The sequence below is a fragment of the Leucopleurus acutus genome (assembly GCF_964270905.1).
Source record: "Leucopleurus acutus genome assembly, chromosome: 15".
Lineage (NCBI taxonomy): Eukaryota > Metazoa > Chordata > Mammalia > Artiodactyla > Delphinidae > Leucopleurus > Leucopleurus acutus.
In genome coordinates this window covers 80,360,718-80,387,603 of record NC_139157.1, presented here as the reverse complement: position 1 = coordinate 80,387,603, position 26,886 = coordinate 80,360,718, and the positions used below count along the sequence as shown (strand labels likewise).

The 26,886-nt window shown below is 35.6% G+C and overlaps 1 protein-coding gene across 48 annotated transcripts in view; it reads left to right on the top strand.

Moving 5' to 3' along the window:
- Nucleotides 1-26,886, top strand: part of LOC309972198 (regulating synaptic membrane exocytosis protein 1) — a gene marked incomplete at both ends in the record, with an annotated part of 218,748 nt that overhangs the window by 98,773 nt on the left and 93,089 nt on the right. For 21 of the 48 annotated variants that reach the window (XM_082855737.1, XM_082855736.1, XM_082855734.1 and 18 more), the window contains 2 exons: nucleotides 5,625-5,737; nucleotides 21,916-22,028. In XM_082855737.1, the coding sequence (XP_082711863.1) occupies nucleotides 5,625-5,737; nucleotides 21,916-22,028 (226 nt within the window). Of the gene's footprint in view, nucleotides 1-4,381; nucleotides 4,565-5,624; nucleotides 5,738-9,685; nucleotides 9,716-21,915; nucleotides 22,029-26,886 lie in introns of all 48 variants that reach the window. The other 27 variants (XM_082855760.1, XM_082855757.1, XM_082855758.1 and 24 more) reach the window with 5 other exon arrangements.

Here is a 26,886-nt window from a genome sequence, read left to right as displayed (position 1 = left end):
CACACATACATACATACATGGACAGAGAAATAGATAGATAGATAGATAGATGACTGATGGACAGATAGATAAGAAGAAAGTAATGAAACAATACTGATTACGTCACTGTGTATATATTCTTTACTGTCAGCCCAGCTATTGGCAGTCTCTTTACCAGCATGTAAATGATTTTAAATCTTCAGCCATCATTCACAGCCCCCCGAGTCACATGCACACACAATTCCAATTATGTTGACAAGATTGAAATTTTTCCTCCAAGTTTCATATTCTTTATATTCCATTCAGGCTTCTTTCGTTCATTTAACAATTACTAGTTGAGTGACTACTGTGTGCAGTTTTACAGTTTCAGTGAGCAAGCATTTTGACAATAAGATACTGTTTTACGAAATGTTAGATGATTCTAGAGTCCACTGCCCGTGCTTATCTGAGCATCTGCCGTGCAACACTGAACACGTCTGTAAGCACAAATCTTCCCTCCAGTAGGAACGGCAGGGATTCAGCCGACTCCTAGTGCCAAATGGTTGCTCGTATTCCTCTTACCGTTACTTACTTTGCTGTAGGTTTGACATAGAAAACTCAAACCTTTCAGGTATGCGGATTTGTTTGATTATAATTAAAGCTCTTTGTTGATTTTTATTAGAGTGTAAATCACATGCCTGGCGTTTGAGTGAATTGTTGAATAGCTGGTTACGAAAGAAGAATTGGCCTAGGTTTACATTAGCTCTCACTTCTTTAGAAGATACCTTGAGTTGACATGTAGCTACAGATGAATTGAGACCAGAGTATGAATGCTCAGATGCTGATTCTTGGCCTTCGGGAGTTGGCCGCTTCCCCAGAGGAGCCCCAGCACAGAGACACACCTTGGCCTCTGGCAGAATTTGCTGTGATGATCATACTTTTTGAAGGTCCTTGTTTTGGCCTCAAAAATTTTGACCTTTTGAGAAACAGCCTTGTGAGAAAATATTTTGAAAGATATGGTAACCAGTTCGAGATAGAAGAAAGGCAGAACCTGCTTCTGACTTTGGTGCCTCACCATTGCAATAGAGCTTCAGACCCTCTGAAGAAGCTCCTTAGTAAATAAAAGTGTCACTTTTCACCCTCGTGTGAGTTGAGCTTTGTGGATTGCTGGAACCACTGCACGTCCTGTTCTGGGGTCTTTTCTTCTTGTGGAACTTGCTCTCTGCATCCTAACTGGGGGATGTGGGGTAACAACTGGTATTTAGAATTGCTTGCCTGTGCATTTTATGTTGTGCTGACACGCCGGAAAAAAGTCCGTGTAAGCCTGAAATGGCCATGACGGGAGGAACCATGGTGACCTTAAATACCACATGCATGTCTGTCCTTTAACAAGTAATTAAAAAAACAAAAGAACTCTATTTTTAAGCCGCAATAGAAGCAATTCACTGCACGTCTGCTTGCAGCAACAGAAATGTCTAACAACCTAAGGTGTTGGTGGGAAATGTGTTTTACTTAAGTTCAAGTCACAACACCTAAGACTTTAGGTGAAGAGAGAAGGCGTAGGTTGAACTCAGTGGTAAATATTTAGCAATGGGTTTGGAGATGGTGAACTGGAGTCATAGGTTGGAATTCATACTTTGCTCTAGAACCCTCATTATTTTTGTTTCAAAAATATATTATGTATAGACATAAAAAGCAGAGTAGATATTCAATTAAATACCATTTTCCGTATATTTTGTTCCTATAAACTCTCAAAAAACGATTCTATTAAATCTTGTCAAGCAATTTGACACCTGCTCGTATATTTATATTTTGTTTTACAAGATTAGCAATACGTCCAGGGATGTGAAATTACCATGTTTCATCTCATGATACAGAAACCAATCCTGTCTCAAAGGCAGAAAAGGGAGCAGTGTTGGAGCTTCATAGACCTGCGTGGGTCCCGCCTTTATCACGTTAGCTCTTTGCCCATTTGCAAGTCACTCTGTGACCCCCAGTTTTTCCATCTATAAAATAGGAACAATAGCACTTCTTAGAGCTGTTGTGAGAATGCAAAACAAAAAAGGACACGTGTGTAGGTATGTGGTATGCATGCATACACACACACGTCTAGACACGCACATACACACTAGTGGCTGGCATGTGTAGACGGCGCCATGTGGATGCCCAGTGAGAATAGCTGTTACCGTCATTCTCCTTCTCTCTCACTCACTCCCCGCTCCACTCCTTAACGTGCTGGTTTTTGATCTCTTTCCCTCCGACACCCTTACATCCTTAGCACATGCCATTTCATCGAAAAGCCTGGATTCTCTCACGTTTCACTCCTGAACCTCAGCATTTCTTGAATAACCCTCCTTTCCTCTTGTCTGAAACAAACTCTACTTGTTTCCACCTTCTCTTTCTTCAAAGCCTTGCTCGTCTCTCTCCAGCCTCTGCATTTTCACTTTCCTCCGTTTCCCCTCCTGTGATCCAGCCCTGCTGCCACCTTCCTCGTTTTTCCTCAGACAGAGTGGTTTCTTTGTCCCCCCTTGGGTCCACGCTTTCATATTGGTCATCCTTTGGCTGGTGGCAGGAACTGTTTTGTTATTGAGGGACTTTTAGCTTGTGTCAAAGGAGAAACAGCCCTGGGGCAAAATGATTAACCCCCAACAGGATGCACTGTTCTCGGCCCTGCAAGCTCGTGGCTTGGGAAGATCTGTGTAACATTCATCTAGAAAGCCACTTATTTGCCTTTCAAATTGCTTTTTATATTTGTTCCATTTAGTTTGGGGCCACATAAGGCCCCCCTAAATTATTCACATTTCAGGTTGCAATTAAGAAGTCCTTTTAGTGCTTATGAATTGCATTAAGAAATGAAGCAAAATTTTAGTGAAATTGCAAGATCCATGAATTTTCTCAGGACTAGGGTAAAAACTGTACTATCCAACTTTCAAAGCAAGTATTTTCAAGTGTATTTTGTACAAGGAGTGCTGAAGTTTATTCTCATGATAATGGCTTTTAAAGAGTAATAGATAGAAACTCATTATTTATCGTTGGAAAGGACTTGATCACACCTTGGTCCTTCCCACATAAATTAATTCTGTAGAGTTGAGTTCACGTGAGAAGGCAATCCAGATGGAATGAACAGTTTTAATGTGTGTGGTCAGTCCTTTCTTCTATTCATTTTGAAATCGAAGTGACCGTCCAGGTTTCGGGATCTGCCTTAGGGGCTGATAAAGCATTAATCCAGAGCTCGATAAAATAAAATGCACATTAAAGACCTAAGCTGTACCTTTTTATGCTCTAAAATATGACATTTTCCCATTTTATTGTTTGGAAATAGAGGAGATATCCTGAATCAAAATAATTATACCTGTGAAAATCATTCTACTTGAGAAAAATTGTCAATCTGTATACAAGTTGAATAAATCACTCAATAATTAATGTACTTCCTGTGATCAGTATGGATTCTTGACTCTCACACACTTTAAATTACTTAATCGAATTTTATAGCATTGTTTTCAAAAGGATGAAGTGTTATTTCTTGGCTTCTGTCACTATGAAAAGTAATACAGATTAGGTATTTTAAATGTGCATTTTATTTAAAATACGTACTGAAAATGTTGAAAAAAGCAAAAACATGTGTCTGCTTTAAAAAAGCATATATATATATATATATATAGTCACATATAAAAATCAGTTTTTAATTATTGGTCCTTAATTCGGAAATTGGCTTCATAATAATTTTGAACACTATATTAAGATAGCTGTCAATGTATGGACAAATATCTTTTCAGCTACTTTTATACATCAGAGGACATATTTTTATCCATATATCAGCCATCTGCATTTAGTCAGTTCAAAAATGAAGCATTACCCATCTTACCTCATCATTTTAATTTGTTGGTCTACTTAAATCAACCTTAGAAGACAGCTTCCCTTTGCTACCTATTTGGTATGGACTTCCCTGTTGCAGAGATAAATTATGAACATTGTAAAAGTACACACAGAACTCACCAGTGCATTGCTTCTTCTGGAAGGCAAGTGCTTGAAGTGTCCCTGAGTTCACTGTCCTGACTGTGTTCACTCATTCAAATCCAGATCTCTCTACTGAGCTCTTGTTCTCTGTGCTGCTGTGTTCTAGGCACCAGAGATACAGCTCAGTAAGAAACAAGAGACAGAAGTCTTTGCCCCTGTGGGACTTGAGAGGCTTGTTACACTGGAGGAGTCCAGACAGGCCCGCTCAGAACCACCAGGCGTGCACGTTCGCGATAATGCATCAGTTTGATGTGAGGTCCATTTCAGTAACTGTGTGATGGGTTTGCTCCTGGGTTTTAAAATGACTGTCTTGTAAGAGTAACCAGGTTTTCCTTGGACAGATGTGCTGGTATCAAAGTGGATGTGACCTGCTGACTGAAGATCTTTTCTGACCCTAATGTTTTAGGGTTCTCCCACCATGTCTTTCTAGAAGGGGATACGCAGCCCCGAGAGCGACTGATCAGCTAGTCCTTAGGGGAAAACATCCCGCTCGCTCCCGCTCGAGTGAGCACCCTAGTGTCAGAACACTGTGTTCTATGCACCACCTTGCCCCTGGAGGGTCGGCGCCACCTTCTCCGCTCCTGACAAGGTCGCTGTTCCGTGTCTGCCTCTGGGTCTTGGTGTGGTGTTGTACCTTCCTGAGCTCTTGACACTGTCGCTCATTATGACACCATAGTTCTTAATCCTTTCTTTGTGGCACTTAACCTCTCCACACCCTCCCTTACCTGCATCTACCTTCACTGTGCTGGTGGTATTCTCTTCTATACTTCCTGCCAACTAGCCATCATCGAAAATTAAATCTGCCTGTGTTATGTCCTTCCATCTGTTTGTGGCATATTCATATATATATATTTTTTAAATTATGTGAAATTCTGTATAAGAAATTACCTGGAATTAAATGTGTACTTGCTTTAAAAAGTGTAAGAGGAATTAGAAAAAAAAAATTGAAAACTTTCATCTTTGTTCAGTAAAAGCTGAGAGTGTTTTAAAGTTCTTCAGTTAAAAAAAAAAAGTTTGAATGCCAGCAGATGGAGGTCAGCTTACTTCCGTACAATAGTGACGTATCTTCACGCTTCTTAAATTTGTATTTGTAGTTTTGATCTTTTCACCAGGATAGTTCATAGCATGTGCCCAAGGTTATTTTTATAAATACCTTTTCAGATTTTTCCTATTTAAACATAAAGTGCAAGGGAATGGTAATTCATAAAAGTCTGCAGCCAGAACTATTCTTATCACTTATATGGATTTAATTGTAGCAATATAGGCAATAGCCTTTCCTAAATCATTTACCCACGTTGTTAAGATTCATAGGCTGTGAGTAGATATACTAGGTCCAGCACTACCAAAAAATGGATAACTTAACAGAAAGTCACAACTTCATAGAAAGTTAATGAAAAGAAGTATGTTCCCTTCTGCCCAGTTCAGGAATTCATTCTGCAGAACTCTACGTGGCAGACATTTCCCTGTCTCTTGTAGCCCCTTTTGGTAATATTCCTTTTACACACATCATAAAAAGGACTTGATTTTGCTTCCAAAGGCCCAGGTAGGGGTTTTACGTCTGTTTTAAGAGGAACAGTAGGAAGGAAGAGATCCTTGTCAGGCCCTTTGGGATTTCATCGTTTCGTTTGCCCTGCTTCTTCTCCCCACAGAGTGCACCGGCAGGCCAGCCCGACGCGGTCCCCGCCCGCAGACACAGCCTTTGGCAGCCCTCGGGGCAGGCAGCTCCCACAAGTGCCAGGGAGGAGCGGCAGTGCAGAACAAGGTATCCATAGAGAGAGCACTGACAAAATCTCGGATTTGAGAGCCACCTCTTTTTATACTCCTTCTATTGAAAGAATAGTATCTTGATGATACGTAGTGTGATGAATCCTAAGAAGTCAAGTGTCTTAGAGTTTTATTCCCGGCACCAAGTTATAACAGTTCATGGCCTATGTGCTGTTTTTGCTGAGTGAGTGAATGAATGAATTTTAGATGGTCAATTAAAAGAACAGACTGAGCCCTAGAGATACCTTTTCCAAAGGTGCAAAGGAAGAAAATAAAACTTTAAAAACCTCAGTACCATGTGGTATTTTATGTGTTAAAGGAAGACGTTTTTAACCTTGTTTTAAAAATGTTTTTAAATGAGGCAATCGTATTGAAGGCTTTGCTAGTGTTTTTTTTTTAATTTACCTGCAATACCTTGTATTTTTTATAGACGTTTGATGGTGAAAAACTGGCTTAGAACACACATTTGAGTGTTTTTTAACAGATAACATCACTTAAATTTCCCTTATTTTAAGCATGTACACATTGTGTTTTATCTTCCTAGAAAGAGAGATGTTGAGGGGTGGACAGGTTTTAGTGGAAATTAAATTCACTAAGCTACCTGGCCTAAGAGGATTTAAATACCAGGTTAAAAGGGTCACTGTTCTCTTCATGTGACCCAAGGTGCTATCCCATTTCTCAGTAAGTGAAATGATTTGTTATTGGTAAATGTTACCACATAAATATTACCAGAGATTTGTTAAGCAGTTTAGTGAAATACTGTTTAATTGGGGGTTGTAATATGAATGCAGTGGACTTCTATTTAAATCATGTATTGAAACTCTTCATCCCTATGAAACAACTGAAAGGTTAACATTTTGCATATTTTTCTCAACAGTGTTGGTTGTTTCTGATGTAAAACTTGTATATTTCCTTCTGTACTGAGGGTGCTGGGTATGTGTTTTACTCACGCAAAGAGCTTTACTGAATGTATCACCGCAGTGTTAGTGGTCTAAGAAGATAAATACATTGTTTCAAAAACTGATCAGGCAGAGTTTGTACACAGAGTACTTGGTTATAGAAAAATTAGTGTAGATTTGAGAAGTATCAGTATATTGACACAAAAATGCTGCTACAATAAACTCTGGATTTGTATTATTTTTTTAAAATCATATATCCTGTTGATATATCATACTTTAGTATTCAGGGTCATTATAAGGGTATCATTTACTTAATCAGGAAAATATGAGGCTATGTGAAACTCTGACTTTCTTTTCTGAAATAACAATGAATTCTTTGGAATTATCAGTTCATGTGTTTAACAGACTTTCTCTTATCTGGGAACATTTTGAGAAGATAATTCATAATTAATGTTATTAAGACTGTAATTAGCAGTAGCCTAGATGAAATTGTTTTAAAATTTATTTTTTTAAATGTGGTGTTTATTTAACTTATCCATTCATGAACTCCTGTTGCACAACTAAAAGAACTACAGGTTCTAGCGTTCCGCTACAAACTCAGTGTTACTGGCCATAGTGTGCCAAAGATTGATATCCAAAAAGTCATTTGTTTCTAAAATTCTTTGCATTTCCTCCAGTTGCTAAAACACTTCCGGTTCAAAAGTATATAACGGTACTGCATATAACGCTCATATAGTGAGATTATAGTTTTATTATTCTGTAGAAATAAGAATTGCTTCTACAAAGTCAGATGGATTGTGTGCTGGACTTTGGTTTTTATAAAAGCTCATGTTCTGTTGTTGATATCAGTCAACATTACTGTTTATGATATTCGTATTCACAGTTGTCTTTCAGAGAAATCACCAATTTGTAAAGATTGAATTGAGGTGGGAAGAAAGGAGTGACTGAGGATGAAATTGGTGGAGTTATTTTGATAGTTAATATCACAAGTACATTCCTAAACACTTGCTAATTGAGGTTCCTGAAGTTTATCATCTTAAGAGTCATATAGATACAACCTTTAAAATATGACAACGAACATGTATTATTGTAACTATGTATTATTCTATAATTAAAATGGATCTGGTTTACTGTGTGATAATACTGTGTGCTTTGGGGTGTTTGGTAAATGATGATACTGTCCTCCTTCATCTTATTATGGATCTATTTCAAGCTGAACAGTTTACATGACATCTTTGTGTGTCCTAGAATATGTTTTTAAAAGTAAACTTCTAATTTGATTCATGGATTAGACAGAATTTAGCTGTTGTCTAATCCATTTGAGATGGATTTCATTGATGTTCTTAGGGCTGTGGAATCATGTCATGTTTTTCTTTCCATATTATATGTTAAAATTTACTTCTGTCTGCCGTGAAGACTGATGCAGAATGCAGCTTACTTGCAGTCAGTGAAAGTTCTACTGCACTTGACTTCTTTCCAGTTTTCTTTTATGTATATTTGTGGTTTTTTTTTTTTTAATTTTTAACAAAGGGTAATTTTCTTTTTTAAAAAAGATAACTGAGTTGATAAGCAGTTGTTGGTTAGGAGCAAACATTTCAAATGGTTTAGATTCCTGAATAGTGATACAACTTCCTGATGAACTTATAAAATAATTCTATTCATACACAGTTTCTGGTTACAATTATCTACATTATTTTGTTTAGGATCCATAGATTGTTTGCATGCTTCTTGTTTGGTTTTTTTTCCTTGTAATTCAATTTTACTACTCTCTCCTTGTGCGATAAAACAAGTTATATTATTTTAAAAGCTAACATATAATTTGAAAAGATACACTTACTTAATTTTTGAAAAAGTACTTTAATGTTTCTTTTAAAAATTAGTAATGCTAGCCTATTTGCTACACGGAATCTGATTATGTTGAAGTATAGTTAGGGAAAAAGAAGAGGTGTGATAACAATGCAGATTTTGAGATAAAGTCGCTAAAAAGTAGCCTTAAAATTTAGGTAACTCAAATGGTATGTGATAATTGAGAGCAAAGACTTTCAGGAAATTCCTCTGGGTATGTTCCAATGTTGTATTACAATGTAGCCCTTAGGTAGAGTGAGACTGAAAGCAACATAATTGGTTGCATAAAAATGTATGGTTTTCTGAAACCAACCAAGTGATTTTTGTGTGTGTGTGCAACCTAGTTGTCTTTTTTAAGAGGACGTATTTAAAGATCATTCATAAACTATAAACTAACACTTGATGTGCCAGTTATGTTTTATGTGTTCTGTTATTAATTCTGCTACCTAGAACTAATGGCACTCCCCTTCAAAATATCTAGATAGGCCATTATTTCTCAGTAAATGTTGCACCAACAAGGAGGTAGAGAAAGGCTTAAGAAATGTCTGAGAAATACAGTCTGCAAAGAACAATTTCACTTTGAGGTATTTTAATATAATTACAGTAATTTGAGAAGGAAGAAAGGATTACTTAATTTAAAATATATTTTTTTCCAGGTGGAAAATGTTCCTGAATATTTTCCACAGTGAAGAGAAAATGCCTACTATCTAGCAAAAACATGGAATTTATTTTTTTATTATATGCTTTTTCAAATTATCTGAAATGCTGTCATTTTTTAAATGAAAATGTTAGTTATGAATGTTAAATATGCTTTTAAGTACATTTACAATAAAAAGTCACAATGGATTAAGGTTAAGATGTCTTAGTAAAGCGAGTGCTGTAATACTTTGCAATTCTTCAAAGGCAAGAAAAAAATAACACAAGATATACTTTTCAAATGCCAAGTATACAATATTAATTCCCCAATGTTTCTGTTTTTATTTAAAATCTTTAAATTGTTGCATTCATTCTTTCTTTGATTGATTTTAGTACCATATTGGAGATTTCCTCATGGTTTCTCATTGCAGTTTACCACGCCACATTATATGTTATGTATTTTTGTTATTCATGCCGTTGTGTTGATTCACATTTCCATGTCTAACTATAAATTTGCTGATTTCTTTCTTTTGTTTCCATCATTATGTGCATTTAATTCATTGAAGAACAAGAAAAATATAACTCATCCACAAAAGGTAAATATTAATGTAACTTTTTTAACAATTTAATATTGTTCCTTTTCTCTCATAGTATATGAGTTATCTAACGGTATTTATTGAAATAATGAGCCAAACTATTTAACAGATAGCTTTTTCCATGCAGTGATTTGGAAGGGCATTTGGTATTAACCGTTTTGTATTGTGAGCAGTTCACATCAAAGAGGAGAAGATTAAAATTAAGAGTATTTTTGCTTCAAAATGTATTTATCCACACTGACAACTAGAAAACGATTCTCTTTGGAAAAGAATAGCATATTTGTGATATGTTTTTGTTTATTTGCATTCCCCTGCTCTCATAGATAAAGGGTTTAAGTCGTACCTTCTGTGGGGCAAAGGAATAGAAAATCCTTGGGTTTTCCTTCTAGATAGCAGCAACCTTATGGCGTATTTGGCTCGCTGCAGTCATGCATCTGGGAAGTAGCTGCCGGGATGCTACTCCTCTTGGCCTCAGGAGGGTTAGAACACCCATCAGTTCTTTCTTCCTGAGGGACACAGGAGGGAAACCGTTCAGCCTGCTGTGTCGGCACCTTGCTGACCTGCCTTGTGGTCCTTGGATCACATTTGATGTTTGTTCTTTGGACTTGAGTCCCACGTAGATGCAGACCTCCTCCGACTGTCTTGGGCCACCCTATTTGGTGTTACTGTTGGCTTGATAATTAAATATTTGAATAGGAGTTTTCAGCTTAATGAAATAATATTAACAATATTAAAAAGTTATATAATGCTACATAATTTAATAAAAGTATTTACTCAATATTTATAGATTCGTGATTGAATTAATTTGTTGCCCATAGTAACCCTCAGAGTTAGTCCTGAGAGGGCCATCATCCTTATTTTACGAAAGATAAAACTCAGACTGAGAGACATTAAGAGACTTACCCATTCATACTGGTGATGTGACCTAGACTGCAAGCCCAGGGCTCTTGCTTTGGACCTCATTCCTCTATACTTTAGTGCATCCTATTTTAATAGGCACAAATCCCAAACATACATCCCTAACTCCGAGTAGATTGAGGTATGTCTTACGTCTCTCAGTGTCATAGATTGAAAATGGGAGATAAGATTCAATTACTTATATCAGTTTGAATTTATAAACATATATTTATATTCTGGCACATAATACATATTCTGGCAAAGTGTCTGACATACTAGGCAATAAATAGCTATTAATAAAAATCAAATGTTATTCAGTGAGATGCTTTGGTCCCTAGGTTTTACATAGATTTCTGGCTATCTTGCATTTTTAACTCAGGTATCAGAAACACAAATTTAGGTTAAGTAGTACAAAAATGGCCAATACATTGGTACTTATATTCAGAAGAACTTATTTAGATTTGCAAGACACATTTTAGTTTGCTAAAAGCATTAAATTTTATGTTGGAGATGGGCCATGACCTCATTCATTTAGCCAAAAGGAAGAGAAATGTAATAATTCTTCATCTGGAGAGCTCTTCCTTCTATATTATTACTAGCCAAAAGCTATAATTTGCTAATCAAAACAAAACAGAATTCATGGGTTGTAGAACCTCGGGTGTGTGACGCGTGCCCCTTTACAGCTTCGCTACACAGCGCATCAGGTCGTTGCGTTTTAACAAGGTCACTGTGTCCTGGCTGAGATGTGTCATCACTGTACCAAGTCTGCCTTGGACACAGGGTGTGGATAAGCTTCAACGGGATGTACCCCAGGGCTGAAAACCATCAAAGAGGCACATCCCCAAATGCCGCCGGGAAGGCAGAGAGCAGCCCAGGATGCTGTACCTTCCCCCTTGGGATTTAAGGGAGCACAGCTTAGCATGAAAAGCTTGGGAAGCCAGGAAAAGACAGAAGCAAATTCAAGAGATTTCTTTAGAGTCCAATTTTAGACTCACCTGCCCCATAGGAAAGAAAACGTTTTGTTTTGCATAGAAACCCTGCTGCTGTGAGCTGATCTTTTCTGGGGTCGCTCATATTGGAGAATTGAGTTATCTTGAGTGTTCCCTGGGTGATGGGGCCTGGCCCAGCCATGCTGAGCTAACGGCACAGGCCGCCGACCCCTAGGGAGAGTTGGTTTTTGATGAATTGAAGACGAACTTGTAAGATGTTCCCAGTTCGTTGAGGCTTACGAGGTTTCACAAGATGCAAGATTTTCAGTGTTAAAACCAGGACAGCTCTGGGCGAACTGGGAAGGTTGGTGCCCCTCACTGTAGGGAACCACTATGTAATTGTACAGCATGTTTTGCAAAGCACTTCCAGCGAGGTACAAAATACCGTGAACATTTTTAATGGTAGATGGAATTTCTAGGGCACTTCCTCTGTGTCAGTGACTTGACTGAGCATGTCAGGTATTCATCTCATATTTGTACAACCACCTGAGACATAACTCTTCATATCCTCATTTGCCAACGGAGGAAAGCTGAAGCTTAGAGAGACGCGAAACCTGGCCCTGTGTCAGTCTTCATTTGGGAAGTGGTAGGACAGGGAACCGGGCTCGAGCCTCACTCCAGACCTCGTTCTGAACCACTCTGATAGGCAGCCTCTCCCACATTCGGCACTGACCGAGCACCCACTGTGCATCAATACCGCGTAATTACGGTAATAACCTGGGCACAGCCCTAAGGAAGGTGTGATGACTCCTTTTATAGAAAGAGGGCACGGGGGTTACGAGGTCGCCCACAGTAGCAAAGCTGCTATAGGACAGAGCTGGACAGTGACCCCACGGCCCGTGTTCTGTCCCCTGCCTCGTGTCACTGTCACATCTTACACTCACAGCACCGGGAGGCCCTCTTAGGGGCCCTACCTCCCCCGGTGACCTGATTTGGGGCCGCGCGTCTGAATCTTCCAATCCCTGGCGTGCTCTTCAGGTGAAGCTTGCGCCTTGAGAACAGGAAGCCAGTGTATTTGGACAAAGATAACACAGATTTTGGGCTGAAAAGTTAACTGAGGAAATAGAAATGTTCCTAGCAGGTTATTTACCCTTTACCTCCCCCTTTTATGTTGGAAACTAATAGACCCTATCTTTTTAGGATTCACAGACTGTTTTATAGGCATATTTGAAATCATTCGTTCTAAAAGTAAGCCAATTTTTCCCTCTCTGCTACATTTCTTGGACAGTTTTAAAGAGCCCATGAATGTAGTTTGGGGGCATCGAAATAATGATATAAGAAGATCAAAACAGAACCAGAAATTAAATGACTTCAAGGTGAGAAAAAATGTTATTATCATAATAAATTTCTAATTTATATGCCTTTACGATAGTATTTCTTAAGTGCATTAACTTTTTGCCTTTTGGAGGCAATTTGGAATCATAACAAAACACATTATACTGCCTTTTCTACAAATATGAATTCCCTTTATCATAAAAAATGTGTAATTTACACACACAGAGAATGAAAGGCAGAGTTCAAGTGACTAAACGGTTTAAACAGGAATAAAGAGCAAATAGCATCTGTTGCGTTTTGTTTTCCTGTTTTCGCTAATAAAATATATAATAATTATTGCAACCAGGCCACTTAAGAGTTATCTCTAGTCAACTGAATTTTTAAACTTCTATTAAACAAATGCTCAAATATATTACCTATATCTGCTTTTTGAAATGTTGACAAGAGCAGTTTGAATGTTAAGTCATGCAAAATGTAATTTTTATGGAGCTATCAGCATGAACCTTAATTAGGTGTAATTCATATTAAAAAGTAAAAATCATTTTAATAATTTTCTGTTACATAATTTATTGTTTAAGTAGTTGCACCCTTAGTAGTATACCATGGTTATGAAACACGTTATAGGAAAATATTATGCAACTTGACTTTTGCCAAAATGAGTAAACTAATTTGTATGTATATTCTTTACAGGCAACATTTTTTTAACTGTCATTAAGTAGAAAAGGATTCCAACTTTATTCACATTTTTCTTAGATGCATACTGAGTAGGTGCATATGACCCAGGTGATTCATTTGTTGTTATTGTGCATTAAGATTTCAAGTTCCTTAACCTTCTAGGGCTTTGCTTTTCCTGAACACTTACTATGAATATTCATGAATCTTTATTCATAAGTATTTAGAGCTCCATTAGTAAAAGTGTCTAATTGATCCATTTCTCTTTTTGTCACAAACCCAGAACTATGGTTGTCATTCTAGGCTTCCCTTTAAACTTTAGGGACGTAGTAAAGCGACCCATGTAAAACAGTTCCAAATTCTCGGTTTTGACCCTTTTTTTCCATTCCGCTGATTCAAATGTGAATATTTATAATAGTAGTAAAGACTTTTAAAACTTCAAAGTATTTAACACTTAAATCAGCCAATGGTCAAATTGTCAGATATGCCCCCTTGAGGGAGAACATCGTTGCCCCTTCCTCGCTGGGGTCTGTGGGTCGTGCAGGAGAGGATGCTGAGAAAAGGCTGATATCTAGCCATGAACAGACTCTTTGATTTTTCTCCTCTAAAGCTGTACATTTCCCCTAAATATCGTACATTTTTTTTGCAAGCTTTAATATTTGTAAACACTTTTTACAGAAAAGACGGGAAGAGACATTGAATTTAGTAGTTATGCCACATTGAGCCTTTCAAGATAGATTCTGTTGCCATCAGCATAATTGGAATAATGAAAAATGACGGATAAACATATTAGAGATACAGGGGATAAACAACACGACCCCTTGGGGAGTGAGTCTGTTATTCCCCGAGAAACCTTAATTCCATGGACTACTCTGCATGCTGAGTGTGTTCTAAGCAGTGCCTCGTAAGGAGGACGGTGCTCTCTTTCAAGACGGAAATACATTTAAAAACTGTTTACTACATCTGTAACTCTATTTCTGCTTTGTAGATAAGTTCATTTGTACCCTTTTTTTAGATTCCACATATAAGCGTTATCACGTGACCTTTGACTCTCTCTGTCTGACTACTCAGTGTGACCATCTCTAGGTCCATCCATGTTGCTGCATATGGCATTATTTCAGGGAGGGATAAATTAGGAGAGTGGGATTGACATATACAAACTACTATACGTAAGATAACTAACAAAGACCTACTACTGTATAGCACAGGGAACTCTACTCAATACTCTATAATGGCCTATTATAGGAAAAGAATCTTTAAAAAAAAGTGGATATACATATATGTATAACTGATTCACTTTGCTGTACACTTGAAACTAACACATTGTAAATACTCCAATAAAAATTCTAAAAAGTGAATCAAAACAAAAATAAAAGCAAGAGGGATGAGACTGAAAAAAATCATGTGCCTAAAACCAGAGAGATGTTACAATGTAGATTTAAACAGAAGAATTTTAAAGCCAATTTTTAATGCCTCTGTTCTGTTTAGAAACACCATGAGCAAAAGTTTTGTTTTAAAAAAAGACGTTTTGTTCAAAGACATGATATAGGAAAATAATAAATAGAACAAAACAAAACTCTTTAAAAACTTTTAAAAATAAAAAGCTGTTTAACTCTGTGTAACACAAAAGGGCAAGGTAAAATGACAGATTTTCATCTGACTTCCTTATCTGTCCAGTATCTGATTAATATTTTCAGTGTTACTCTGGGACTTGGCAACTTTGACACTGAAAGTGAGATCTGGCTCTGGAAATCCTGAGCTTTGTTTCAGGTAGTGGAGTAAAAATCAGCTAAAACAAGAGACAGCCTTGGGGTTTGGGCTGCAGCGAGATTTGAGTGATGATACAGACAAATTACCTATTTCCCCTATGTCAATATTCCATTTCAATTATCTATACTAAAACACAGGCTGTTTTCTTTAAAAATCCTTAAAGGCAATGTGGTTATTCACTAAATGTGTTACTTACTTGTTGTGTTTTATGTTTCTCATACTGGATAGATGTTATATTTTATTTTATTGTTTATGTAACTGTAGCATAATCCTTAACATTCAAGAGAATCATGCAGGGGTGCAAGGGAAACAGTTTTGCACATTTCTACCCTTGCAAATTGAAATGCATTTTATTCTAGGAAAATGACCCTTTTCTGGCATTTCTGTATAGTCAAAATATTTTAAACATTTAATCTTTATCTATACATACTGTATATGTCAGGGGAAAGGAGGTGGTGTGTAAGTATTCTATCAAAGTTGCTTATTATACTCATATGACTCCAAAGATAAGGATGAACATGAAAGGAAGGACTACATTATCTTTTAACTGGAAAAAAAAAAGATAGAAAATAACAAAATATAACCAGTAAATTTCTCCCCTTAACTTCCATGGTTTTGGTAAATTGGCAAATAAAAAAAAGTAAAAATGGTGGAAATCAGTTAATTGACTACAAGAGAGTAAGTCATTGTAGTTTTCCATTTTTTGAAAATGTGAAAAAAATATCAATACCCTATTGAAATAATACAGAGTCATAGACTGCAACAGCGGGAAGTTACTCTAAGTTACTTTCTCTTCCCTTTACAAATGAAAACTCCGTAATGGACAGATTTCAGGACTGATCAAGGCCACGGGGATGGATGCTGATGCCGCTAAGGTTGTCATCTCTGCCCAACTTTCCCAGTCCTGAGTTCCGACCATTTTACTCCATTGCTTCCAGATGTATGGAAAATGTCCACACATCTTAACAATTTGTATTCCTCTAAAGCCTAGAAAGCTGTGTGTAGAGACTAGCATTGCAGTCTTGAATTTTCAAATATAAAACCATCTTCCTTTCTCTTCAGGCTGTGCATAGCTTATAATGATTACAGATTCAGTCAGCTAAATTTTTTCATCTTTTATTACTTTATAATTTTCACGTTTCCTATTATATTGTTTATTGTATTTGAGTGCCCACTAGTACTGATTTTTGACAATAAAATGCTTCGGAGAAGGGGTTTTATCTGTGCTGTCAGTAACTGAGACATTGCAAGTGCTTCCTCCATCTGTTTAATTCTACCTGACAGCTTTCAGTTGTGTAGTCATTTATCATTGCTCTTTCTGAGACACGCACTGGACCAAGGTCGGGGCTTGACTGTCCAAACTCGCATTGTATCAGTAACAGCAAGGAAGCAGAGGCGTTAAGTTTTCTATCATAAAGTGTGACAGCACTTTGTAGTTAACTAGACGAGCTTAGTTATCCTGTGCAAATGTTACCATGTTTCACCTTTGACACATGAACTAGCTAACCTTGTTAGAAAATAAAATTCTCATAATCTTTTTACTTCAATATATTTAATAATATAGAAATTTTCATTATTCCTATTCTCTTTTACACTATTTCACCTGGAACACTTGAAAATACAGGCTTAACAATATATTACATGGATTATCTTTTTTGCCTATAAACACAAGCATTTGAAATTTCAAATTCATGTTAATTTCTAGATGCATAGGCAGAAATGTGAAAGATTTAAGGACTTTGAAGAGAAGAGCATATATATTTATATATATATTTATATATTGTAAATAATTGTATTTCTATAATTATAAATTTGTGAATAATATTTAAACCACATTTATGAAAATTTAATGTTTAACATAATTATCAAATTACACAGAATCATAATATTCACAATATTTTAAAGCAAGTCATAAATGTCTGCTGAGTCAAAGGAGTTTCCCAGAAAATCACATTTCTCTTTGGAAAAGGTGGTACTACAGAAATTTTTCAGTGGTGGGTTAAGGAAGATTTATTCATGATTCTTAAGCTTTCTTTTTTTTTTTTTTAAAAGTCACAGGCCTCTTTAATAATTTCATGAAAGGGATAGATCTAGAAAAATGCATACAGACACAAACACAATATTTGCAAATGACTTCAGCTACTTCAGTTTCACTAAAGATCATCTATGATACTAGAATTCATAGCAAAACATGGGGCATGAAAAGAGAAGTAATTATTTTAATGTCTTTATTTTTAATAATACCTAAGACTTTCCATTAGAAAACTCGAATAAATTACTTTTTAAATTGTATTTACTTTTTAAATTGTATTTACTTTTCTCACCTTGCATGCTGCAGTTATTCTCGTTGAGTTTAGAAGACAAGAAATTATTTCATAAGTATTGTTTTAGCTTAACCTCTAAAAAAAGTTCTAGTTTTATACTTTCTTACTTGTAATGTTGAGCTGATATTTGATATATGTACATTCATTGGATAAAAATACCAGTTTAAAAATAACAGTGGATATAGAGTAAAGTTGATCTAAAGAAAACAGATTAAGTTCAATACATCTCTTTTAGGTAAATTAATATTTGCTTTTTAAAAAGCACAATTTATTCAACATCAAACACATCAGTCAGCTTGTAGAAAGCCCAGTGAAAAGTTCCAGCTCTTAAAAAAAAAGCTTCTATATAAAATTACAATGTTAATTACACCCTAGGGGCTAGGAGAAATGAATTATGTTACTATCACTCTATGGGCAATTATAACTGAAATAGCTGTACTATATGTAAGCTATATTTTCATTAAAAGACTAAGTGAAATTACATGATAATTATATTTGTCATAGAAAATGAGAGGGGTTATTTCACTCTCTAGTATGTAGCAGTGTTTGAAATTTAAAAAAAAAAAACAAAAAAAACCCAGAAGTCCCCGAATTTAAAATCTTTTTAAAAAGGAATAGTAACTGACACTTCAGTGGTTTTGGTGGTCTCCAAGGCTAGCAGTATTCAGAATGCTCCTAAAATGTGAGTTTAATGCTAGGATTTGTGGAAGAATTAGAAAATATTTTATTTCATGTTTTAATTTTGCTATTGGTATTAAAAGTGTTAATATAGAAATTTTAAATGATCAGTAATCATTCTTTTCAAATTAAGATATTTGAGCTCTCTGGGCTGTGGTTAATTTTACTTTTAGTGAGATACTTAACAGATAATCATATTCCAAGGATTCAATTAATTTCTAATCATTACCAAATATCTGTTATTCTCTCTATAAATCATGTACCTTAATCATCATGTCTTCTGGTTCAAACTTGTGACAAATATTCTATTTTAACTCATAAATTTTTCTTACTATTTAGATTGACACACCCATAATCCAGTAACGATGCCAATTTATTCCACAATATACAGTTGAAAAAGAAAATGCAAAATAAGAAAAATCTGTAGAAAAGATAAAGAACTGCCAGATTAACACTGAAGCCTCTTCATTGATGTTTACGAAAAACACTTTTACTGAAACATGATCACGTGTATAAACAATTATTTTAGAATACGCATGAATGTACACATAATCAGGAAATAATGAGAAATGGTTTTTTTAATGTTAATTATATGTACTTATCTGGCTTTTGATATGAGTAGGTCAATGATAAGCTGTTTGCATTTTGCTTCTGATCTTGGAATCCGAGATCATTTTTGCTGGCGAGTCACGGGATCTAGTCATGACTTTGAAAAAAAACTAATTTGGAGATTTCCTTCCTTTGACAGATTAGAAGATGTCAAATTTCACTTGTTTAGGAAAAAAGATAGTACATTAATCGCTTTTGGAAGGTCAAAGCGAAGTCATTTAAAACCATTTTAGGGATTCGGTTTGTTGTTGGTATTTTGTACAGTCTAAAAAACCTGCTACTGATGCCATTTTCCTTTGGTATTGGCCTTGGTCCTGTCTGTTCTGCCTCTGCTTCCATACCCAGTGAGTTTACTCTGAAAGCAGAATGACAGCTGTCGCCACCACCAGCAGGTCTTCTTGAGAGCGATACAACACAGAGAGCAGCCTTGTCCAAGAGTAAAAAAAAAAAAAAAAAGACCACATTTAATAAAGGGAAAAAAAGAAATGAAACGAGTAAGAAAGAAAGGAAATCGCATTTACCTTTGTAAACTTTACAAAAGCCTGCAGAATTGCTAGTCTGGATGCAGTTGGTTTTAGAAAAGAATAAAAACAAAGTATAATGGAAAGTATCTAGCTTTTGACAAAACAATCTGCCTGGAGAGTCTTCCAGGTTCATTAGATGGAAAGCCGTCCTTAATTCTTGGAGGTGAAAATCGTGGTCTTCTCTAAGGGGCAGCTGGAACCCACAGGTACTTTGCTAATCACACACCGCCTTGAAAAGAATCTGAATTCTCTTGCTTAATTTTGTCATGGCTTCTTGGCCACCAGCTGCTGCATCCCTCAGGCTCACCCTAGGAATTCAGTGTCCCCATATCTTTCCTTAATAAGCTTTCTTCCCAAGCCCGGGGGGGGGGGAAATATAGGATTCATTTCAGTTAGGCTACCACTGTGTTCTTATGATTTAGTTTCGAGTTTTGCAAAGTAAAGATTTAAGATCAACCATATCATAAGCTAAGTAATTCTATTTAAAGCAATGAGGTGTTGTCCTGGCAAGGTTAAATCACCAGAACTGCTTCAAGCAGTACAACTCGGGAAATAATCTTTTCAGTGTCAAGTAACTGACCCCCTAAGAATTACATGATGCTAAACGTAAAGGTCACAAAGCTATGGGCTAATCAACGTCAAAAATTTCTTTAAATTAATATCATTGCTGAGAAGATTAAGCTAACACCATTTAAATCTGCTTTTATCACAAATAGAGATTACTTAGAATTGCTTTAAGCTTTAATCGTAGAGTACAGCTGATTACAGTTCATTTGACTTCCTCAAAGCTCGAAGCAGGTGACCCAGGAGGTACCACGTCACAGGCAGATGGCAGAAAGAAGACACATGTACATTTTTCTCATTGGGTATACAGTCTTCTATAAATACAACTCACATTTTTCAATAACTTGTCTCAATTCCTAATTCTCTTGAGTAGCATTTTGCTTTATATTACTTATTATGACTCCTTATATATTGTCAAGTAATTAATACATTTCTGAACTGCTTTTCTCAAGATCTCTATTGAACTATCCTTTAGTCATAATAGTCATCACTTACGGTCTCAAGTCAACATTTTCAAAGCAAGTGTGCGTGATTGCTTCATCCACATAACTGTGACATTAGGGATTGATAATCGTCTAATTTACTGAATTTAAACAAAGCTAAACGTCTAACAGCTTGGTGTGAAAATTACAAGTAAAACATTTACCCACACATTTCACAGCATGTATTTATCTCCTGGGCTATGAGCCTGTATTTGAACACACAGTAAAAGCTACATATTTACTGAATTTTTATAACAAGTGTCAGTGCCTTTTATCAGGGATCACAGGCCATGTTTAATCACTGCAATGGAAAAAATGTGTCAACAAGTGACCTTATAAACTCCTTGTAAGACAGGAAGTCAGCACTCACCTCAATTAGATGTAACAAAACGTCCACTCTCCTTTAAATCACAGGGCCTCTTAGCAGAAGCCCCAGTACATGAATTACAAAACAGTATGGGTTGTGGTCAGATACAGGTGTATATACACAACTTAAAAATAAATTGTAGCACTTGAGATTGGCAAGAGATAAGTTGTGAAACATAAACGTAGGTCTCACAACGCAGGTATACGCACACGACTGTATTCTTCAGTCTTCATTTGTAAGAATGTAAAAATTAAAGCCAGGGTTTTAAAGCCAAGCTGCTTGTGATGGATTCTGACTTAAAATAGCTCATACTTTATTGAAGGCTGTAATTCTTCCCATCTAAACAATCACTCCTGTTACTTAGGAGATGATAAAGGCGTAACTGGAATACACATGTTTATTTACAAATTTAAATTAAAGAGCTAAAGTTCTATATCACATTTTCAAAAAGCATGAATTTCATTTATGTTTTCTTCAGAAATAGAAAACAAATCTTTTCTCTTAGCAAGTCCGTTTTTAAGAATGGCAAATATTCATGAAAAGCGGCTGGTAGAAATGAAGGATTTAATAAGAATGCCTCAGAAAAGCAGGCGCTCTTCCATTACAAGAGTTTTTAAGTGACTCCTGCAGCTGAGGGTGTCACATGGTGTGCATGCATGTAAATAAACACGTGTATCTCTGTGTGATGTGTTCTATCTATATGTACAAGCAACAACCAGTTCATTCAACAGGAAGCATATTTTCACAATTAAATTCGGTTTCACTTAATGACTCATGAATGGAACTGAGATTATTTCATATCCGATAAAGACATAGGATCCTTAGCTTTTGTTACTAACCGTTGTGTCCCCCATTCTGTGTGATTTGAGTCGCGTTCCTCTTTAGAGCGACAGTTGCTAGCGTTGTATCTTCTGCCTTTTTTTTGTTAATCGTGTGATTTCGAAATTTTATTTGGTTGAAGTCGTATCAAAAGTATTGCAATCTTAAACCATTCGGTTCCTCAGAGGTGCTTCGGTGTTTTAATAGACTCCCGTTGTGTGTTTTTGCAGCAAGCTTAGTAGTGGAGGAGCGAACGAGACAGATGAAAATGAAAGTGCATCGATTTAAGCAGACAACAGGGTCTGGTTCTAGTCGAGAACTTGATCGCAAGCAATACTCCAAGGTAAAACCAGTAACCAACCAATAGTTCCCCTGGTAAAAAAGTACATTATGGGTAGCAGGTAGGACCAGTGAGCACCAGGTTACAGGAGAGAGGTTATCCTTCAGGTGATGCTCTTGCATCATAACCTCTCTCCTCTTGATATTTTCACAAGATATGTTTAGTAATATATTGTCTATTAACCTGGATTAAATGTTTTATTTAAAAAGAAAATGAAAATACTTGATATGAAAGTCACTTGATGATCGATTGTCGTGGTCAAATTCACATAAATAAGCAAGATATGTGAAGCCATTTTAAGCCATTTTATTGCTTGAATATCACTTAATATTGTATTTTAAATACTAAGATATAGATTTATACTCTTAAATACTATTTGAGGTTGATATTCTTATGGAGATTTCTTAGTGAATGACAGAAATTATGTGATGTGAGATTTCTTATTGATCTGTCTTTAGTGAGAAAAATAACTGATTTCAAAGTCTCAGAAACTGAGATCCACACAATTTCAAGTGAATAAAAATTTAATTTATATTTCAATATTATTTTGTATGGATGCAAGAAGGAGTTTATAAACTGCTAACTAGCATCTGATAATTTTGATTAACATGTGCATAGAATTTTATACTTCATGAAGCAATATATTATTTCAATATTATTTTGTATGGATGCAATAAGGAGTTTATAAACTGCTAACTAGCATCTGATAATTTTGATTAAAATATGCATAGAATTTTATACTTCATGAAGCAATTTTAAATTTATTATCTGCTTTATTTAAAAACCTTTTTTTTTAGAATACTACAAAAGTGGCAGCAGCCACTACAGGAAAACCCGTGTTTTAATCTGATGTCGAGAATACTTTTGGAAGTAATGACCTTTTCGAAATTCAAAATTAAATAAAACGTTGTTAGCTTGTTATATGAACCTAGAAAAACCTACTCATTTTTAAATATTGGAGGTTGTTCATTATATAGCCAGATATTCAGGGACTAACACAAAAATATGGAGGTGGTGACAAAATCTGATTTGTCACCAGCCCACCATAGAGCCATATGTGCTGGATGCCATCTTATCACTTTATATCTTAGTTTAGTTGCAGAAGGGTTGCAACTGGACAACGTCCAAGGTCGCTGTGATTCAGCGGGGCTCAACTCCCAAGGAGTCTGAAACAGTATTTTAAAAAGTAAAATCAGTAAAGAAAAGAAAAAATCAGTAAGCAAAATATCTTGATGTTGCAGAGTTGCTGATTCCAGCTCCACATAGTTTTTCCTCGTTTGTTCTTTATGATATTATTACTTCATCTGCTATTTGTCTGTCTTTATGGATATCATCATCATTTTTGCTTACTTTTACCACAAATGCAGTAAGAATTAGGAAGCAGCGTAAGTTAGGTTTGCTTCCTCCACTGTTGCATGTTCTTATTTAGAAACGATCTTTAAAGCTGGAAGTGTTTTCTTAATTTCTTAGCATTATGTCAAAGGACGAGGTCAAATAGAACAGCAGGGATAGGCAGAGCCAGTGCAGGAAACAAGAAAGAGATAAATAAAGAATCAGCGTAAAAAGACTGAAAGCCTTTTCTGAACTAGGCCTCACATCATTAATCCATTGATCAAAAACAAAATAAAAAATAAACTATAAAATGAAGTCCCCTAGAAGTCTAAATCACCACTAACACATATTCATAATGAAATCAAAAGTAGGTTTATCGGGCGCCCCTGGTGGCACAGTGGTTGAGAGTCCGCCTGCCGATGCAGGGGACACGGGTTCGTGCCCCGGTCCGGGAAGATCCCACGTGCCGTGGAGCAGCTGGGCCCGTGAGCCATGGCCGCTGAGCCTGCGCGTCCGGAGCCTGTGCTCCGCAACGGGAGAGGCCACGACAGTGAGAGGCCCGTGTACCGCAAAAAAAAAAAAAAAAAAGTAGGTTTATCTTGGTCGGGAAATTCCAAATTCTCTGATGGGTAGAAATTTAGAACTTGAAAATACCTCAAAATGATCTTCAATTCCACCTCTCTTATTTACCAGATTCATGAAAACTGAGGCCCCCTCAGAAGAAAGGAGGTGCTTTCCCAACATTAACAAAGCCTTTCTAGGGAGTGGTGAGCCCACCAACTCCTGATCGGGAACTTAGATGCCCTTCGTTCCTCTTCTGACATCAATGAAATGTACACGACTCCAGTTTGATTCAGAGATTCTTCTATGGCTTTTGATTTGCATGCAGTTAAATGATCATATTCTATCATTCCTTCCTTATTTGCACAGACATTCTTTTCCTTTTCCTCTCTCATTGCATTTAAATATTAAAAAACCCATTACTTTCAAATACATTACTATTGCTCTTACTGCATACATTGATACTACTATATTACATAAATAAAATTATTATAAATTATATTGATAAGTGTGAGATCAAAGATATGGTATCTTTACAAACATAAGACTATAGGACAGGAAAAATATATAAGATAACATAACAAATAATTAACTTATTTTTAATTTTATATGTTAAGTAAAAAGTAAGTACTCTCTGCAATTCTAAGATTCCTAATGAATGCTTACAATAAAATTTTTAAATAGTTTCCAGTAGCAATTCCAGTTAAACCTCTCGCATTTTTTTCTTTCTTAAATTTATCCTTTTACCTCAACCTTTTTACAATTTACTTTACAAAGATCTATTTTTATTGATATAGTTGAGAACCAGTATTTTCATAAAGTTAATGTACATTAAATTTTGAACTTTATTCCTTTATTGACTTATTTTTAGTGTTTTAATCCATTTGGCATTTTGGATGAAGCAATGCACCTTAGTTGAAATTCTGCCAAATTAGAAATTGGTTAACAGCTTTCAAAATATTTATAACCAAACACCAACAGAACTAGATTTTCTTCAGGGCAAAGAATTACCAGACACATGTAGTATAATTCCTAAGATGTTTCAAACCTGACATCTCCTTTAAAGTATTAAATGAACCTAATTCCATCCTGAGTAAGGAATTAGCACTAACTTAGCTTTTGAGAAAACACAAAACATCGTGTCTCTGAAATGTGACACTGTGCTAATTGTTCACTGATGTTAGACAGAGTCGCATGCCTTGGTGATGGAGTAAAGTTCATAACTGGAGAGTGAATTTGCACGTAGGCCTCACATTTTAAAGAGTACTTGTGTTTCTGTAACCCAAGCACAGCAAGAAGGATTGACGTGATGGTTTTTGTAGGCAGCTACCAAGAGTTTATTATTACTTATGAAAATAGCAGCCCTGTTATGAGAGCTTCCCCTCACATCAAGGACAAATTTCCCTGCTATGTGATCAGTGTATATTTCTCCTGAGGAGGCTACATTTCTCAAAATACAATTAACGTATTTCTATTAAAATATTTAATTGTTAAATAGGAAATTTAAAGAATCATGCTTGATGAAAAGTCAAAGTGATTATTTAAACTTTTAACAGATTTTGAAAATAAGTAGATGTAGTAGTATAAAGTGAGTATAAAAGCCTTTCCGTTCCTTCAAATAACCAATGTGAAGAAAACTGTGACATGGTGTCAGAATGGTGGATTATTCTTTACTCCAATATAAAAGATTTTTAATATGACAATCTTTTAAAATCCCTTGTTTTATCTCGTGGCTGGAATAGCAAAAGTCTATAGACAAAAAGGAGAAGAAGACATGATTTATAGAAACGGAGGATTTGCTTAGCTGGAGAAATAATTCCATGCACACTCACATGATCTTATGTTATAGTCTACACTGCTTATTATTGGCATTTGTCAAATAAGGGGAGAATTTGTGCTGGGGTCACGCCATGCCAGAAAACCTCTTACAGCTGGGCAAATTTTTATTGTATTAGAAACCAATTCATTCATATTCTCTCATGGACAAGCTATCATTTCAATGTTTGGAGACATTATAATAATCACATAACATATTTACGTAGCAAAATAGTTTCAGAAACAAGTCATATAGGAAATATGTTTGTGCCCCAGTAACAGAATTAAATTCAGATTCCACTATGTGAGCCTATTTTTTACATCTATTCTGTAAATAAAAAACAGTTCTTATTGAAATGAATCCTGTCAGTCAGCACCACGCTATCAGATACGAAAGAATTTAGTGCTAAAACATTATCATGTTACTTTATCATAAATCATATTCATTTTAAATCATACATGAAGTTATATAAGTAGCTCAGTTCTGAACATAATAGCATATATGCATGTCTTTTTGGATTATAATGAAGCACATGGCTTTCAAGAACATCATGCAATTATGAAAAAATTCTTTGGAAAGAATTTTATAGATACTCTATGAATTTGAAATTGTTTTCATGCTTGATGTGAAATTCTTTGCCCAAAACATACACATGAGAGATGAAAAATTAAAACTAACATTTAAATACCCTAGGCCTGAGCTACTAACACTTAAAGGATTATTAAATAAACATGATCCTTTCTCTAGAAGTTTTTAAAAAGTATTATTGTCTTATAGTTCTTTTTGTATATACAGATCTACAATTTAGCATCATTTTATTTAGTACTCTTTAGCAAGACAATTGTTTATACAAATTTTTAGAAATAGAGTGTTCGGATTATTTTAGATATATTAAAACTCATTTGATATGGAACTGAGAGGATGGGTGAGTTTTTCTACAAGTTTAGCAAACATTTGATATTTTCACACCTTAGGACATAAATGCTGGTAATGAATACTAGAGACAAATATAAAGACACATTTAAATATGAGATATAGTGTATCTTGAAATTTTAATAGGAATCCATTTTTTACTTTCAGCACTTAGTTGATAGTTTAAACCTGAAAATAACTAATTAAGCCATAATAGCAAGAAAGTCAAAGTCCCGTCTT